The 18,436-nt window shown below is 42.3% G+C and overlaps 2 protein-coding genes across 2 annotated transcripts; one reads left to right on the forward strand and one right to left on the reverse strand.

Annotated features, from left to right (window-relative positions):
* Positions 1 to 311: 311 nt before the first annotated feature.
* On the reverse strand, positions 312 to 1,303 carry LOC114445020 (zona pellucida sperm-binding protein 3-like). The gene is made up of 3 exons (XM_028419948.1): positions 822 to 1,303; positions 633 to 751; positions 312 to 351 (listed from the first exon to the last, which is right to left on the reverse strand). The coding sequence occupies exons 1-3, from the start codon at positions 1,284 to 1,286 to the stop codon at positions 312 to 314; spliced, it is 624 nt and encodes a 207-aa protein (XP_028275749.1). The 5' UTR covers positions 1,287 to 1,303.
* Positions 1,304 to 12,117: 10,814 nt separating this feature from the next.
* LOC114445434 (transcription factor 7-like 1) lies at positions 12,118 to 13,637 on the forward strand. The gene is made up of 5 exons (XM_028420499.1): positions 12,118 to 12,152; positions 12,649 to 12,759; positions 12,907 to 13,060; positions 13,327 to 13,434; positions 13,526 to 13,637. Exons 1-5 carry the CDS (start codon positions 12,124 to 12,126, stop codon positions 13,577 to 13,579), a joined length of 456 nt encoding a protein of 151 aa, XP_028276300.1. The 5' UTR covers positions 12,118 to 12,123; the 3' UTR covers positions 13,580 to 13,637.
* Positions 13,638 to 18,436: the final 4,799 nt, after the last annotated feature.

Raw genomic sequence — 18,436 nt, forward strand, 5'->3', positions numbered from 1 at the left:
TTGTATTATTTATGTTATTTAGCTATTAAGTAATTCAAGTGAAAATATTTCCCTAATGTATCTATTTAAAAATATTGCATTAGGGGCAGCAGTGGCGCAGTGGTATAGCAGGGTTGTTCAATCCCAAATCCTCCCTAAGTCATTGTTGTGTGTCCTTGGGCAAGACACTTCACCCTAGCCTGTGGCATTGTATAACACTACTTGGCAGCAGCCTTAAACAATTTCTTTTACTACATTTACTGAAGTATCTAAAATAAAAAAAAAGGTTTGGGCCCAGATTGTGTCTTGGATGGGCTGGATGGTGAGAGGCATCAGGCCAGAGGTGGACCCGGGGCCATCAGTTTCAGACCCCTGATGTGGAGCATTATGAAACAAGAGTATCACAAATCAGGATCCTAACTGATAAAGTCCTGTTTTAATGTAAATAGGAACAGAGCTAACAGAGTGAAAATTCATCAGGTGGACAAAAGGTGAATGTGAAGGCTGGGTTGGTAAAAGTGCTGGTCATAAGACGGCAATGACCTTATTTGTTAGTAAGAACCTGTGACTGGTGTAACACTTTATTACATTTGCCAATAATATGAAGTTCATCTCTTCAGCTGTAAACTGCAATTGGGTCTTCCAGCGTTCACCTCGGGTAGTGGCACTCCACCCCAATGACAACACTCTGGCTCCGTACGATGCGACTTCTGTTGGACACTTTAGGGTTGTAGACCAGAGTAAAGGCATAAATGAGGGCATTCTCTGTCATCTAAAAAAGAAAAGCAGTTTAAAGAGTCTGGCTGAGGTTGACTAAATGTAAAGTTTAGATAAAAACATACCAGTCGTGCGCTGCCACATTTATGCAGCTCAGATTCAAAAACCAGCACATGAGACGAGTCATCAATCTCAGTGGCTGGACAACTACCAAGTGTGATGTCCTGTGGCTTTATTAGCTTTCCGAGGCCCAGCAGGTCCTGACTCACTTCCACTTGGATCTTACTTTCCCCACACCTCACAGCCACACGACTGGTCACCACACGGTTGGTTTCCACAGGCCGCCGCGGCTTGAAATCAATGGGAGGCTTCTTCAAGCAGTCCACTGGATCTGCCGGAAATTTCCAGAAGAGTGGTTCTCTTGCAGACCATTCCTGCTGTGACTTGAGCCCGCCAGCTTGCTGACTGGAGTGTTTTCTCTCAGGTTCTGCTGCTGAGTCAGCTTCCACCACTGCAGGATCCTCATCCCAGTAGGTCGGCACACTCACACTGAGGGGTCGAGCATCACTAAGCCTGACACACACAAGCATGAAGTACAACACAATAAGCTGCCTGGATCCCATTGTTACAAGCAGACACTTTTCTGAGCAGCCTTTTTCAAGTGTGCAGCAGAGGGACTGCTCCCTCTGCTTCATCAGCTGAATCCTCTCCACCTGAGCACAGTCCTCACTGATTACTCAGCCTGTGACTGAGTGAGCTCTTCTGCTGTCCCTGCATTAAACAATCCACTGGGAATGCACACGGGCTGCACACATTGCACACAATGCTGTTTTGTTTTTTTTTGCTTGGCAAATTCTGTATATGGACTCAAACGCATTCACTCAAGTCTTTTTATTTAGGAAAGATTCTATCTATCTAACTAGCCTATGTGGAGGAGGGGAAGGCTACAACATACAGTGACATTAGATCTTTTGTCGATGATCAAAGTCACTATGACCACATAGTTTTTCATAAACTTCAAAAATATGCAGGCTATGAAATACTAAGGTTTTTATTATTTCTCACTTCAGTTGGAGTTGTGACCTTTAGAACTTCAGTTAGTGATCAAAGTCACTATGACCTCACAAACCTTTTTGCCATAAACCTCAACACTGTGTGGGTTACAAAACACAACACTACTGCCGAAGTCCAGGATTGAACCAGTGACCTATAGCTCTTCAGTCTAACGCGCTCTTGCTGCATACAAAAAGCACTGCAATGGATGCCCAAATGCCAAAATGGAACAACATAAGACTTTGGTCAATATGTTGACATTGGCTGCCACAACCTGGGATCAAATGTGGGACGGAATTTCAGTACAAAGTTGAAGTTACTATGACTACACATAGTGTAGCTATAGCTCAGAAATATGCTGTTACACCCACATTTATTGCAACATCATTATTGCAAACTCCAAGTAATGTCTGAGGTAAACATTAACAATATTTAGACTAAAGAATATGCAGCTGCATACTCGACTGCAAATTGATCAGTATCTCAGATTTGTTGTATATTTTTCTTGCCAAAGGGCTATTGTTGTTGTTGTTGTTGTTGTAAATTAAGGCATGTCTTCACACCCTGGTCGACCAAGTATTACAAAGCCTTACAGCTGTTAACACCATAACAGGTAAACTCAAGTTAGCCTACATAATGATGATTTCCACTGTTTTCTATGAGGAACTGATGCTTTCCCCATGTCATGCTGCTGCTGCTGCTGCACTCCTGTTCAGGCAGGTTGCTCTCTTGTGTTCTTCATTTATCTTTGCAAACAGCACGTTTGTGTAGGACGCCTGAAATAACACCACATCTGAAGGTGGCGGGTGGGGTTACCATAGCAACAGTATGTAATAAGAAAACGTCTGTCACTCACAGAACACTGAGATCCAATGGAGGATAAGATACATACATATATATATATATATATATATATACAACATGGAGGCTTATTTTCTGCTTTGTTTGTTTGTTTATGCACTGTGCAGCCAATCAGCCACCCTTCGAAGGAAACTCATTTCGGCCGCTTGTATCTCGTTCTTTTCGGTTACTACCCAAAGCTCATGACCATAGTTGAACTCCTGCTCCAGTCATAAAGGGACTGGACAGCCCTTAACAAAGGCCATCGGACCCCATACTCCCAGAGCCCTCCATTAATATTTTAAAGCTACAGTGTAGAATTTTTGTCTCCCCCTTCTGGCAGAGGAAGCAATTACACTGCTGACACATATATGCAGGTGAATGATGACATATAGGTGACAATGCTATAAAATGTAACCAGCAGAAGAAAGTAAACAACCAATTTCCAAAATAATCACCACATCTCATGTTGACTCTAATGTCTGAGGTAAACATGAACAATATGCTAAAGAACATGCAGCTGTCTGTGTGTGTGTGTGTGCTATCTGTGTATTCGTGTTTTTGTGTGTGTGTTCACATGATACTGAAAAACAGATGATGGTCCCACTAAGCTCAAAGCACATGTTTTGCTGCTGAAAGTTATGGGAGCCACGCTGACTGTTACCTCACCTTCTCAGCATCTTAGATTTGCACTGGTCTGATGTCTGGTCTGTCTCCCTGTTCTCACTGGCTCCCTCAGCAGTGGTTTCTTGTCTGACAGAGAGAGATGACGTCAGAGTCACCAAGGAAACAAGACTCAGACATTCTGGTCAGTGATCACACTGTATCAGGCCCAGAAAACTGATCAGATGTTCGACTTCACAAGCTGCAGCCAAACACCCTGAAACACATACAACCTTGTACATGTACAGCTATCATTGTGAGGACATTCATTGACATAATGCACTCTTTAGCTCCTTGCCCTAGCCTTAACCATCACAACTAAGTCCCTCACCCTCACCCCAAACCTAAACTAAACCTAATTCTAATCTTTGCCCTTAAGCCAAATCTTAAGCCTGTACAAGAGCGCACACACACACACACACACACACACACACACATGTAATAAATGCATACAGACACTTGAATTGATGTCAAAGATTTCAAACTTTGATCTTCAAAGGTGTTCTCCTCTACATCATCAAAACAATGCATTATTCAGGAGGTGGGAGCAATAAGATGGGGACGCTGCACCTCACACTGTCTGCCCTGAAGCCAAGGCAGACAGATGCTGGGCAGAGCCAAGTTTATGCACAGAGGACAGACGAGAGCAATTCTCCACTCAAGTTCACTCAAGTTCAGTTTTCCAGCAACAAAGCTTTTCACGACTTGCTCCTGCAGTGGTATGGCATGAGCCACCTGCAAAGTAGAGCACCTCACAACAGGAGGTCAAAGAGTGAACAGCAGTACACTACAAACCGGAAAGTCAAGCTGAGATACACAAAGTCAGTAAAGGAGCCATTTATAATAATCACAGTGTACAAGCTTTGGTACACATTTTCAAGTGATCTGGTCAGTTAACCTTCTGAACGCATCCTTTCTTTAATAATTTAATTACACTATTCCTCACAACCAGAATCTGTTAAAAACAAAACAGGCAGAATTGTCTGTCTTTCATCGTCCTTAAATGCATCATGTAGGACCTACAGTATGTGTAGCCACAGCATCAGAGCAATTGGATAAAAAGTCAATCAGAACAAAACTGTACAAGATACACAGAAATTATTGAGACTACGTTACGGTATAAATTGTGAGGTCATACATATAGTGTGAGTGCCTGTCTCCTGTCACACTTTTATGTGCTAAAAAATAGGCTACATTGAGGATTTTACAGCAGGTTTCACGCTTCATGTTTGAATTCGGATGTGATTTTCTTACTAAACTTCAGTTTCTGGGTAGCAAAACGTGTCATATTGGGAGGGGGGGGTACAAACTGGATTGATCCTGAAGCAGAAGTGCTTTGTGACAGAAAGGTTTCAGCAGGTCAAGTTAGTGTGTGTGAGAGAAGAGGATGCTGAGGATAGAGTTAGGTGGAAACAGATGCTTCACTGTGGCGACCCGTGACGGGAACAGCTGAAAGTAGAGGAAGAGGATTGCATAAGTAAGATTCTGCACTTTGTCTGGTTGTGGTACATGCAGCTGATCACCAGCAGATGGCGACATACACACACACCAACCTCATGTTTCCAGTTAGACTGTAATATCCTACAAACCAAAATACAAAACCCAACATGTTCATGTATTTGTCACATAAAAATCCAGACTCTGGGCCTCTCACACCTGACGGGTTAATACTTTGGTGCCTCTCAGGGGGGCGCTGTTCTGTGTGGTGCTGGGATATGATGAAAAAGATGATTTGAATTTCATTTGGATATCTGTTTATTGTTATTCTATGAATCATTTCAAATGAAGGAGCCTTGCTAAAGTCAAACACTTTAATGTTTTGATACCAATGTGCAGATTAACAACAGTTTCACATCACTGCCTGTACGAGCTGCACCATCTCCCTCTGTATTGGCACTTATCCATCCCTGTATGAGTCACCCGGTCGGCTTTACAACAACGTTTGACTAAAATGAGCAGCTTTGATGTAAAAGGCTTAAACACTTTAAAGCCTGAGCTTCTCTTTTTTTAACTGTTAAAGGTAGGAAGTTTCATTCTGATGCACTTTAATTAGTGTAACTTCTCTTTACAATCCCATAACAACTAAGCAGTGTTATTACAAGTTACCCTGTTAAAAATGTAATAGTAGTGTAACTATTTCAATTACTTTATTAAAGTAATGTAACTAATTACATTTGATGACATTATAATTACTTTTCTTAATTTTGAATGAATGCTCTGAAATAATAAAAGCACCAAGGGAAAAAATGCTTGCATATCAAAGAGAAGAAGCAAATAAAAAGGAAAGAAAACTCGTGAGTTTATATGAACAGTGGAAAATGCAAGCAAGAGAGACAAGAGAAAGCTTAAAGTCTGACATCAGTGAAACAGCTGTCATCATGTGCAGACAATCTGGAGAAAGGAAGGGATGATGTCATGGAACTTTACAATGAAATAAGAAGCTATGTAGCACCATCAGCTGATTTACGGAGAAAAATTGATGCATGTGAAGCAGTGACTCGTGACATCATGAAAATCATCTTTGAGAGATTGACTGGCATTGATGGAGATTTTGAGGCAGAGCATGAAAGAGTTTACGTAAGCTTCTAGATCGTGATTATGCACTTTCCATATACGGTTCCACTGCTGCAAACACAAGCATCTCTCACTCCTCATCGTCATACCTAGTATCAAAACGTGACAGTTTTGATACGTGACAGCTTTTTATGCTTTTTATGCTGTTGTCTGCTGGGGGGGGGGGGGGGGGGGGGGGGTAACATAAACAAAAGGTGTGCTAACAGGCTGGATAGACATCAAAACGTGACAGTTTTGATACGTGACAGCTTTTTATGCTTTTTATGCTGTTGTCTGCTGGGGGGGGGGGGGGTAACATAAACAAAAGGTGTGCTAACAGGCTGGATAGACATCAAAACGTGACAGTTTTGATACTAGTGACAGAGGCTGAATATAAGATAGCTCAAGAGGAAAGAAAGCAAAGAGAAAGGATAAAGGCACTGGAGGAGCAACACAAGAAAGAAATAGAAATCCAGAAACAAGAGCTAGAGCATCTACAGGGCGAAAAGGATGTAAAGGCAGCTCGGGCCAGACTGGAGGCCTATGAAAGAGAGATGCACAACCAATCAAGAGTGAGCATGTGAGTCTGAACCCTGCACCACAGCCCCCTGCACCATCTCCATCAAACTCACCCATGTTGTCAGAACCCCCTGGTGTCAGATTGCAAAGGCCCTGCAGGACAGTATGATGATGAACAGGCTTCCTACACCAGAACCAATGATATTCTTTGGTGAGCCAATTCCAATTGAATGGAAATCTACTTTCATGTCACTAATTGATCAGAAGGGCGTTTCTGCTGCAGATAAACTGTATTATCTAAAAAGAACTGTATTATCTAAAAAGTGGTCCAGCTCGTAAATGCCCTGAGAATAGAATAGAATAGAATATACTTTATTAATCCCTTTGGGAAGGTCCCTCGGGGAAATTTGGGTACCAGCAGCACTACAACACCAACAGTCAGAGCAAGAATTAAATAGAATAAAATAAAATAGAATGAAATAGAATATAGTGCAGTAGAAAAAAAGATAAGGGGAATTATTTACAAACATTGCACACCAGCATAAATGGTACAGGATTATTGCACATATGAATTATTGCACAGCCCCTCCTGCCAAAAGCAGAGTTGTAGAGTTTGATGGATGGGGGGACAAAGGAGTCTCTGAGTCTGTTGGTCCTGCTCTTGGGGAGGAGCAGCCTGTGTTCAGGCTCCTCTGAGCGCTGATGACTGTGCAGAGGATGACTGGCATCGTCCACAATAGCCAGAAGACAACAGCATAAAAAGCATTAAAAAAAAAACCACAGACTGGTAGAACATCCACAGGAGCTCCTGCAGATGTTGAAGGCTCCCAGTCTTCAGGAAGTACAGACGGCTCTGGCCCTTCTTGTACAGGTGATCTGTACAGCATGTCCAGTTGTTGTAACGCCACAACCCGAGGTACTTGTAGTTGCCTACAAACTCCACCTTGTCGTCCCTGATGGTCACTGGACATGGCTGTGGGCTGGACTTCCTGAAGTCAATGACCAGCTCCTTGGTCTTTGAGGTGTTAAGCTGGAGATGGTTCATCTGACTCCAGGTGACAAAGTCGCTGACTACACTCCTGTACTCATCCTCTCCATCGTCCCTGATACACCCCACGATGGCTGTCATCTGCAAACTTCTGGATGTGACACAGTTCTGAGTTGTAGCAGAAGTCTGAGGTGTAAAGGGTGAAGAGGAGGGGGGCCAGCACCGTCCCCTGGGGAGCTCCGGTGCTGCTGATAACAGTGTCTGATGTGGTGTCCTTTAGTCTGAGGTACTGTGGTCTCTCCGTGAGGTAGTCAGCAATCCAGGACACCAACGACTGAGGGAACCTTCTACAGAAATGATGAAGAAGCTTACCAAGATGCCTGCGATATGGCCAGACATTTGGATAATAAAGGACATTATTAAAAAGAACAAGGCAAGTGTGTTTAACATGAAAGCAGCTGTACAAACGGACAGACAGCTAGCGACCAGAGTGCATTTGGGATCTCCATGCATATTGTGTGAGGACACACATCAGCTCCAAACCTCATAAAAATGTCTCTTAAAGATAGAAGTTGTTAAAGACAACAATCTGTGTAGAATAGATTAGAATAGAATATACTTTATTAATCCCTTTGGGAAGGTCCCTCAGGGAAATTGGGACATGTTATGTTATGGCTGTTTGAAGAAAGGTCACAGTGCAAAAGACTGTAGACACCCCCTCACCTGTGACGTTTGTGCGAAAAGGCACCCATCCTGTCTTCATGATGAAAATTTCAACAAAGATCTAAAGGGACAAAGGCATGTGTGTAGAGAAAATGCACTACAGAATAACACATCAGTGATAACACCTGCCATGTCACTTGATGTTGCCAGAGAAGGACAATCAGTCAGTACCTCAATGATAGTTCCAGTGTGGGTGTCATCAGCTGTAAACCCACAGAAAGAAAAACTTGTATATGCACTATTAGACACACAGAGCAATACTGCCTTTATTGATCAGAGTGTGAGTCGTGAACTGCAAGCCAATGCTACTCCAGTGAAACTAAAGCTGAAGAGCAGCCTCTGTCATCGTGGATGACATGTTACTGTATCTTATCTTCCCAGACAAGCTTCAAGAAGGCATAAAGAAAACGGAAAAAGGGCATTAGGAGATGCCATTGCCATTCAAGGAAAGGTCACAAATGCCTGATAACAGACAGCTCGCAGAAGTCCGCCTCAATCAGCTCAAAAGAAAACTCACTCGAGAAGAGACATACAGACAGGATTACATCAAATACATGAATGGCATCATTGAAAGAGGTGAAGCAGAGGAAGCTAAAGATGGACTCCCTGGTGAGACATGGTATATACCACATCATGGCATCTATCACCCAAAGAAGCCTGAAAAGCTTGAGGCAGATTCTGAGTCACAGAGCTCTGGGTTGTTGGACACAAAGAACCAAACAAGCACAACACAAGAACAGGACAACCAACAAGAACAAACAACCACACAGCAACAACGAAGAAGTATGCAGTATGGTATTAATATAAACCATAATATAATGAATTTAAAGCTTTGGTGTTAGTATTTGTATTACAGGAGAAAGGAGAGATGGAGAGTCCAGATGGAGCCACACACAGCCGAGTGGGTCCTCCTGAATACACATACATGAGCAATCATCAGGATCAGCGTGGGACTAAGAGTGATAGGCGAAGTTAAGCGCATCACTCCAACTAAGGGTGATAGGCGAAGTTAGGCGCATCACCCCACCAGGAGACGAACCACAGTCATCAGTAAGAAGGTCAGCTGTCGAGAGGAAGGTCTAAAGTTTCAGGAGCAGAGATTCTAGTTCCTGTACCAAGAAGACTCCGGCTGACAAGATGGGACTGTGGGGTAACTGGAGGGTGTTGGGAGTTTGTGTTTTCATGTCAGTAGTTATTGTATCTTTGATTTTATTTTGTGTGAACATAATTATTTTGTAAGTCTTCCAGCATCCAATGGTATGTCAAATCCAGGGCCCAGCAGGGTGAGGAGAGCAACCAGGGACAGGAGGAGATGCATTTGTGAGAAACAGGGGAGGTATAGAGTTAGACTACTATAAGGGTTCAGAGTCCTCTTGTATCTTTGATTTGTGCGCAGTAATCAACTGCGGGGGACATAATGCGTCGTGGAGACAGTATGGGGTCTATGTTTGTGGGTTGGGGTGGCCAGGGGCCTGGAGATGGTGTTCTTCATAGGTTATAATATATATATATATATATAAATATATAAATATATAATTATGGGATAATATCTGGCTCAGATGGATGCTAAAACAGGTGAGGGAGCAAAATATGTCAGATTGTGTTGCTAGTGCATCAGCGAGGCCCCACCTGTACACTGAACCTGCCCGGTTATATCCAGACGATGCATGGGGATTTGATTTCAGTACAGAACCGGATGGCTTTGGATATGTTATTGGCAGAGAAAGGAGGTGTATGTGCTACGTTTGATGAAATGTGTTGTACTTTCACAACGTACGTTCGAGCACTGCAGAGGATGCTCTGCAGTGCTCGAACTGCTCTTAGTGCTGACAGGGTGATGGAAAAATAAAATGCTGCTGTCAGACTGCTTAATAAACACTTCTGATAGGTGCAATACTCACACACCACAGTGTACAATAAATTATTTATTTAGTTTTTGATACACTGTGTACAGTTTTCTTACAGACCACTTCTACCTCCACTCTGCAATTTCCACATTGTGGGACTAATAAGGGTTTCTTAATCTTAATCTTAATTTTTTAAATAACCTATAACAATAGCTACTACGTCCAATACATGCAGCTACCGGCTGATGTCCAATGTTTGTTTGACGTGTATTTGAATGAATGAAACAGTATTCTATCTTGCCGTAAAATAATTTTGGTTTACTCGTGAATTAGATTAAATAAAGTTTCAACTTCATAACAACAAAACAATACCGTTCACAAAGCAATCTTCATACAGTCAAAAAAAATGTTTGCTTCAGCAGATGCTTTAAGTTTCCCCACTTGATGCCATCTCAGATGCCATCTCTTTATTGTCAGAGGAGGAGCTTAACGTCTGAGCATCATTCTCATACCATCAGTTTCTTGGTAAGTACGAACATTTGTGAGTGATAAGTGCAACTTCATCGCGTTTATTCAAAGAGAGAGCAGACACTTAATGAGCAATATATTTTTTCTTTTAAACATGCCATTGTGAGCATTTTAATTTGAAGCCTATTCGATTTTTGTATGACTTGACTTGAGACTTGAATGTTATGACTTGTGACTTGCACATGAGTGACTTACTCCCACCTCTGGCAAGTACTAACAGACACTTTAAACTCATTTAGACCAATTTGGTGATGTGACCTCTGTAACAGCTAAATACTCCTCTTAAAACTGATGAACATGACTATTATTGCTGAATTATAATACAGTTCACTGTGTTTATTGATCCATATATGTACCAGCACAGTTTAAAATGGACCTCTGGCCTGTACTGGACAGCATGGTGCAGGAAATGGAGTGGACGGAGGCTGTTTCCACTCCTGAAGCAGTGATTCAGGATCTGTTTCAGGATTGTGCAGTCGACCCCCATCCTCCTCCTGTACCTGCTGCACAAGAAATCCACCTGCAGCTGGACGACGGAGCCAGCCAGGGACAGGTAAGACACAAAGAGGAGGTCAGGGACAAAGACACCTGACCCACACACAAATCTGAATTTTGACCATTCAGTTATTTCCACATCAAAACAAGGCAGAGTCTGAGTGTGTCCCTTTTTGAAGTAACACAGTAATCAGAACTGTCACTAGCACTGTGGACCATGTCTCCACCTGTCCCTGCTTCAGATGCAGTAACACACAGTCTGATCACAGACCCACAGAGGCGGATCATGTGTAACAGTGACTCAGATTTACAGTTGAATACACACTCTCTGAGCCTCAGCAGGATCCTTATGACACTTTAGCAGACAGAGGACACCAACTTGTCTAATCACCTCCACATTTGTGTCCTCAGGTTCAACTTCCAGTGGTGAAGCTGCCGGACAACATCGTCCTGGTTTCTGTCATCGAACCGTGAGTAAATCACACATTTTTTATTTTATTTTTTCGTTTTATCGTCCATAGAGCACGTTCTGTTAATTGCAGTTCTATGTTCGCGTAGACGCATTGTGTGGGCGCAGCCATGTTGTTATCGTCTGAGGGCGCAACGCATGCGCAGTGGGGGAAAACACAGCCTTCGGGCAGTATCTCTGCTTAAAAACTGTGCGATACTCTCACGAGGGCCGACAAAAATATCAAACATGTCAGAAAGTCAACCGATCATCCGATCGCCATTCGTGCGACGTTAATCGCCTCTCGTGACCTCCAGTCCAGCCCGATTAAAGACGTACGACAAAGCTGAAATTCGGCCCGACCCAAAAATAAAAAAAATCGTACGACTCAAAATTCGTGTCAAAATCGGACCAAAAAACGCACAGTGTATGTCCGGCTTAATGTGAACACGACCAACCGATGACAATCTCCCTGTTAGGAAGCTACGGCTGAAAACGAAAAGAGAACGGAGCAACTGGTCCCAGGAGCGGCTGTGTCTGTGTGCGCGCGCCCGACGTGTGACGCAGTGGAAGCGCCGCGTGTATTATAATGCTACGAGCACGTACGCGCCCACCCCTCTGAACATTACCCACCCTTATATCCGGGTTCGCTGCTGTTTCTGTCCTCAGCAGCTCTCCTACGTGTGTGTGTGTGTGTGTGTGTGTGTGTGTGTGTACAATGCTGAGGCCACTCCTAAAACAATAACGCAGGCATTTGATGAAGAGGCTCCATGAGGACTCTTGTAAACGGTGGACAGAGGTGACAGCAGCAGCTCCGTTTGTCCTTAGATATGATTCCCATTAAAGTTTGATCATTTGTTCTAAATCACTTTGAACTTTAGGAGTTACTTAAGTCTCAAAATGTATTACATTACATATTACATATTACATAATGTATTACATTACATATTACATTACATATTATTACATATTACGTTAGTCTTCTTTTTAACCTATTTGAAATAAACCTTTATTTTGTTCTGTAAGTTATTTAAATGTTCATGTTTATTGAAAACTAATACTGAGTGCACATTATCAGAGTTTACTCTTAGATCTACTGACAGTATTTGAGAGGTGACAGAGTAGGCTACCAGAAGTCATTTACATGGAAACATGCAAATGAGTGTCAAGGTAAAAACAAATCGTGATAAAATCGAGACCGTGATTTTATCATTAAACAATCGTGATATAAAATTTTTGCCATATCACCCACCCCTACTGCTGTCTAACATGGACATCTGTGTCTCTGTCTAAAGGAGCGGACAGTTGTCCTACAGGCTTGTTGCTGTGGGGCCTGTTTTTGTGGAGCCTCCTCCTCCTCCTCCTGCTGCTCCTGCTGCTGCTCCTCCCCTCCCCACCACATCAAGGTAAGTTGCTGATGCTGCTTTTGGACAATATGTGACTAATCATGATGAATCATGATCGTATTTAATATCAGGATGTAGCCTACTTGTGTCCACGCTCATGCACACAGTGGTCTCCTCACTTTTGTTGTTCCTGTTTTGTTCCTGTAGAAAGAGAAGACCTGATGGCCAGCCGGCATCACAGCCGTACATCAGGAAGCCCAGGAACGCCTTCATGCTCTTCCTCAAAGAGCAGAGGCACAAAGTCTCGGCTGAGAAGGGCATTAGGAACAGTGCGGCTGTGAATGCAGCTGTGGGTCAGAAGGTAAGAAACAAATGAACAAGAGTAGGTTTGAACTGCTGAACTGAGACTGCGTTTTGGAAGCTATCAGCCAGCACTGATCTGACACTACGAGCCACAGAATGCTGACTGCAGTTCAATTAATGGCCACAGGCACCAATATTAACAAGGCTTTTCTGATTTTGTGACACACACACTGCAGAAACACACATCACTGTGACTCTGTGTACTACCAGCCTGCAGTTGTGTTTTAGTACATGTGCTGACAGTGAGTTGTCGTCTGTCCACAGTGGAACGCACTGTCAAAGGAGGAGCAGGCCAGATATTATGAGGAGGCCGAGGCAGAGCGGCGGTTCCATGCCCAGCTGTACCCAGGATGGTCGACAGCGGACAACTATGTAAGCACACTCTGCTCACACACAACTACCACACAACTCCTCCACAGACAGTGAAAACTGAGTGTAATGTGTGTGATGTGCTTGATTTTAGGGCCAAAAGAGGAAGAGGGTCAGGAGGAGGGCTGCAGCTGCAAGCAGAGGTTAAAATGTTAAATTATGGAAAAAATGTATATGTTTATCCTGCAAGTCGTGAGCTGTTTCCACAGAACATTAGCCAATGTTAGCTTACTCAGCAGTAACTACATCACTCCCTAGCATCCAGACATCGTGGCCACAAGATTCTGGCACAATCTCAGACACAAAAGTTGCTCAAGTTACCAGTTACATCAATACAAGTTCGACAATCACAAAATACATTTACAAACCTATGTACTAGGGCTGAACGATTTTAAGAATAAATTGAATTGTGATTTTTCTGGCAAATATTGCGATTTCGATTTCATCCATGATTTTTTCAAGTTTTAGTGCACATGAGCGTTTGCAAAGATCACAGAAACTTGCATCATACCTAGGGATGGGCGATATGGCAAACTTTTTATATTAATGATAAAATCACGATCTCGATTTTATCACGATTTGTTTTTACATTGACACTAATTTGCATGTTTCTGTGTAAATGACGTCAGGTAGCCTACTCTGTCACCTCTCAAAAACTGTCAGTAGATTTTAAAGGCAAACAACAACTCTGATAACGTGCACTCAGTATTAGTTTTCAATAAACATGAAAATTTAAATAACAATTACAGAACAAAGTAAAGTTTTATTTCAAATAGGTTAAAAAGAAGACTAATGTAATTCTGTATTAGTTGGCTTAAAGTGGCTTTGACGATCTCAAAATGGCATTGTCTGAAATCGCAATTTTCGGTCTAAAACGATAGATCGTTCAGCCCTACTATGTACCCTATTTTCTATAGCCATCTTCTCTTCATGCCTTCACTTGGTCAAATGTTTCAAATGAAATATATAACAAACTGCACAAATTGGGCAGATTGACAGTCATGCTATAAATAAAAACAAATAAAAACTTTGTCTTACCTGTCGAAGATTTTTCTAGGAGGAATACATGTGATTGTAACAAAATATCCCAGCGTGTTTACAGTGTCTTTAAAGAATTACACCTAATAATAACTGAATCCATTTGTTTAACTGAGCAAAACCGTTTGACCTTTACTTAACACACTCATCTATCTGGAGCTAACAGAGATAACCATCTTTAACAGGAGGCTGCCATTGTGTTCACATGGGAGCCGCCATTATGATGGACTACAAAGTTCAATTCCAACATAAAACGATGGCTTTCCTCATCAAACCTTCAGTAGACCAAGATCTGTTAGGCTTTGAGAGTTCTTGAGAATGTTTTGACAGTGTATGTACACACATTACTGACCTGTTAGAGACAGGAGACCATAGCTGTTAGCAGGCTGTGTCCGTCTGAGATGAAAACACAGAATGAAAACATTTTAAAACATTAAATTAAGAAGGAAATTAAAATCATAAAAAGAATAAAATCATAAAAAACATCAAATAAAATCAGGATGATTAAATGAGAAGAGTGCAGTCAAGAAATTAGGAGAACGCTGCAGTAAACAAATGAGTTTTCAGGCCTAACTTAAATGAAGTGACTGTCTGAGCAGTTTTTTGCTAAGACCTGTGAGGACGCCATTACAATAATCTAGCCTACTGAAAATAAATGCATGAAGTTTATAAAGTTTATAAGTTCTGTGTCTTGTCTCATTGATTTGTTGAGTACACTTACTTAGTGAGTGTAAGGGACTGTAGTCATGTGATGACACTGATATATAAAGCTGTGTGTCGTCTGCATAGGTGTGGTAGGAGATGTTGTGCTGTTCTATGATCTGAACTAGGGGCAGCATGTAGATGTTGAACAGAAGTGGTCCAAGAATGGACCCTTGAGGAACCCCGCATGTGATTTTAGTTAGGTCAGACTCATAGTTACCAATTGACACAAAGTAGTCCCTATCATGTAAGTAAGACCAGTTTAACACAGTGCCAGTAAATCCCACCCACTGCTCCAGCCTGTCGAGCAGCATGCTGTGATCAACTGTATGAATGCAGCACTAAGGTCCAGCAGTACTAAGACGGAGACTTTGGATGCATCGTTATTCTGATGTATGTCATTTAAGACCTTAATAAGTGCAGTCTCAGTGCTGTGGTGCGCTCGAAATCCACACTGAAATTCATTAAAAAGATTGTTTGGCACCAAAAACGCATGCATTTGTTGAAAATCAGCCTTTTCAATGACCTTTCCCAGAAAGGGAAGGTTAGATGAATGCTGAAGCATCCAGATTTGATTTTTTTGAGCAGAGGTTTGATTACTGCAGGTTTCAGTGCCTGGGGAAACTGCCCTGACTGAAGAGAATTGTTAACTATCTGCAACACATCTGACGATATGCAGTTAAAAACGTTTTTAAGAAAATGTGCAGGCAGATTGTCAAGTGAGCATGTTGTGGGTTTTAACTGTTTAACAGTTTCTATCAGTGCTGTATTATCTAGAAAGTTAAAATGTGCCAGCTTAACTGGTGGATGAGAAGGCACAAGTGACATTATGGTTTTGCCAGAGCTAGAGCTACAGACTGTTTGTCTTATTTTTAACACTTTATCCATGAAAAAATATGCAAAGTCATTGCATGACTTTTTAGACAGCAGTTCAGGTGGGACTGATACTCCTGGGTTTCTTAGTCTGTCTATAACAGAGAACAATGTGCGAACATTGTTGCTGTTCCTATCGATGATTTCTGAAAAATAGGATTGTCTTGCATTTTTCAGTTCCTGGTTGTAGTTATGTAGGCTCTCTTTGTAAATGTTATAATGAACCTGGAGTTTAGTTTTTCTCCATCTGCGTTCTGCCTGTCTGCAGACTCTTTTTTGAGCTTTAACCAGTGTGGCATTTCTCCAAGGTGACTTTTTCCTTCCTGGCAGAACTTTGGTTCTGATTGGGGCAAAGTTAGGAGGGGTAGACTCAATAAGAACTGCTGCACTATTGTCTTGCCCCAACCAAGTTTCAGTTAAAAACATAAAATCCAGATGGTGCTTTTGAATAAAATCATTAATTAAGAACGATTTGCCTGCCAAAGACCTAACATTTAAGGGAGCTAAATTTAATGCATTAAAATCCATGTCCTGTTTATGTTTGGGGACAGACTGTGGCTGACATTGAACAGATTTTAAATTTGATAATACAAATTACTTTTCCTTTTACTTATCAAAACATGAATTGATGAAGCTACGCTGTGGGGGAGTGCTCTCTCCCTGGGCCTCAGGTTGTTAGTGGGATTATTATGGGTACAAGTCCTCAAACAGCAGAAGCCCTGGGTGTCCTAGTCCCTGATTGCAGTCTTGGTGCTGTTAAAGGCCTTAGAGGCCAGTGCTCTGGGTGGTGGCTGGGGAGGCTTAGATGGTGTGCTTAGGGGAGTGGAAGAGGGAGGGGTGGGTTGGATTGACCTCAGATGCATAATCTGGGGGGAGGACGGACTTTTTTCATTTCCAGGGCAAAAATCTTTGCTTTAAACTCAGTGATTTCCTGAAGATAATCCCAGCAGTTTTGGCAGCGTAAGCTTGTTGTGGTTGTTGTCTTCACTAGGCTGATGAGTAGACAAAGTGAGCTGCAGCAGGTCTGTTGATTTGTTTAAAAAGATAAAATCCAAACCTCCAGTGGTACAAAACGTATCATGGGTAAAAAATTGAACTGTAAAATCTTTGGGGGGGAAAAGAGTGAAAGATAAAAAGGTAAAAAGTAAAGTAAAGGCAGGCAGAGCAGGAGCAAGCAGAAAAGACTCTGCACTCTTCAGAAGCAAGGTCAGCAACCTGAAAAGAAGGGGGGAGAAATCAAAACACATTAAATTATCTCTCACACTTCTACATAGACAACGGGTTAGTGAGTTCAAAGTCAGCTTTATTGTCAACACTGCCATATGTGCTGGACATCAGAGAAACGAGTCAGCAGAGGTCGGGAGGCGGAGTACATGAGTGTGGTGGACTGCTTCATGGAGTGGTGTGGACAAAACCACCTGCAGCTCATTGTCACAAAGACAAAAGAGCTGGTGGTGGACTTCAGGAAGCACCAGCACCAGACACTCCCAAACCTACCAAACATTGTGGACAGCTACAAATACCTGGTTGTCCACATTGACCGCAAACACAGAGGCAATATACAATTAAAGCTGCAAGCAGCGATGACGGGATGAGTGCGTAAAAGTGCGGGGAGTGAAAACTGCAAAATGGCGCAGTTTTTTCAAAATGGCGGACTTCCTGTGCGTTTTAGAGGATACCTCCAAGAGTGCACCAATTTTCAGCCGTATCAATCATTTTAAATTTAAATTTAAACTTCACCTCCCTTCTATCATCATCTGACTTGTTTTTAAGTTTAGAGAGATAGACGGTGTGACAGTTTGTTTGCATTCAGGATCACACTCTCAGGTCCTTAATCCAGCATCGAGCACTTTTCAGGAACCTGCTTGCAGGACTTGATGCACGTCTGAAAAATCTTGCTTTTGTGGGTGTTTGAGATGTGGGGTCTAGATGGAGTTTCACATACACCACAACAGCGTCACCAAAATCTGGGTTTGATGCCAGTGCATGTAAAAGCAGCGTTTCAGGAGAGCCAAAATCTCTCTGAAGATCTTTAACGATTGCTTTTGCAAGTCGTTTAATGGTGTCGATGTCCAATGTGTCTGTGAAAATGACATGTTCCATCACCTTGTCTGACAGACTTTTGATCATCCTATTGATCTCTTTAGCTGGCAGACATCTCTTGCATTCCTGGTAGGCTTTCTTGTAGATCCTTATTATCACAGCAGTGACAAGGTTGTAGGTCGACCTCTGAGTTGAAGAAGACTTTGCTGCTTGTGCCTGTTGCCCAAGCTGAAGCACTTCACTGTCTGTTTCAAACGATGTGCCCGCCGACATGTGGTCATCATTGCTGGGGGCTGGTTGAGGTTGATGGTCTTGTTCAGAAGATGTGTCCGGCATGTGGTCATCCACA

Source organism: Parambassis ranga, chromosome 13, assembly GCF_900634625.1.
Source record: "Parambassis ranga chromosome 13, fParRan2.1, whole genome shotgun sequence".
Taxonomy (NCBI): domain Eukaryota; kingdom Metazoa; phylum Chordata; class Actinopteri; family Ambassidae; genus Parambassis; species Parambassis ranga.

Bases quoted from the DNA above. Each gene is read 5' to 3' on its own strand.
- LOC114445020 (XM_028419948.1), bottom strand. From the start codon at position 1,286: ATGCTTGTGTGTGTCAGGCTTAGTGATGCTCGACCCCTCAGTGTGAGT. The intron at 752-821 runs GTATGTTTTTAT...TTTCTTTTTTAG, and splicing joins AATGTGGCAGCGCACGACTG to ATGACAGAGAATGCCCTCAT. The intron at 352-632 runs GTGAACGCTGGA...GCTCCACATCAG, and splicing joins GTGGAGTGCCACTACCCGAG to GGGTCTGAAACTGATGGCCC.
- LOC114445434 (XM_028420499.1), top strand. From the start codon at position 12,124: ATGAGGACTCTTGTAAACGGTGGACAGAG. The intron at 13,061-13,326 runs GTAAGAAACAAA...GTCTGTCCACAG, and splicing joins ATGCAGCTGTGGGTCAGAAG to TGGAACGCACTGTCAAAGGA. The intron at 13,435-13,525 runs GTAAGCACACTC...GCTTGATTTTAG, and splicing joins GGTCGACAGCGGACAACTAT to GGCCAAAAGAGGAAGAGGGT.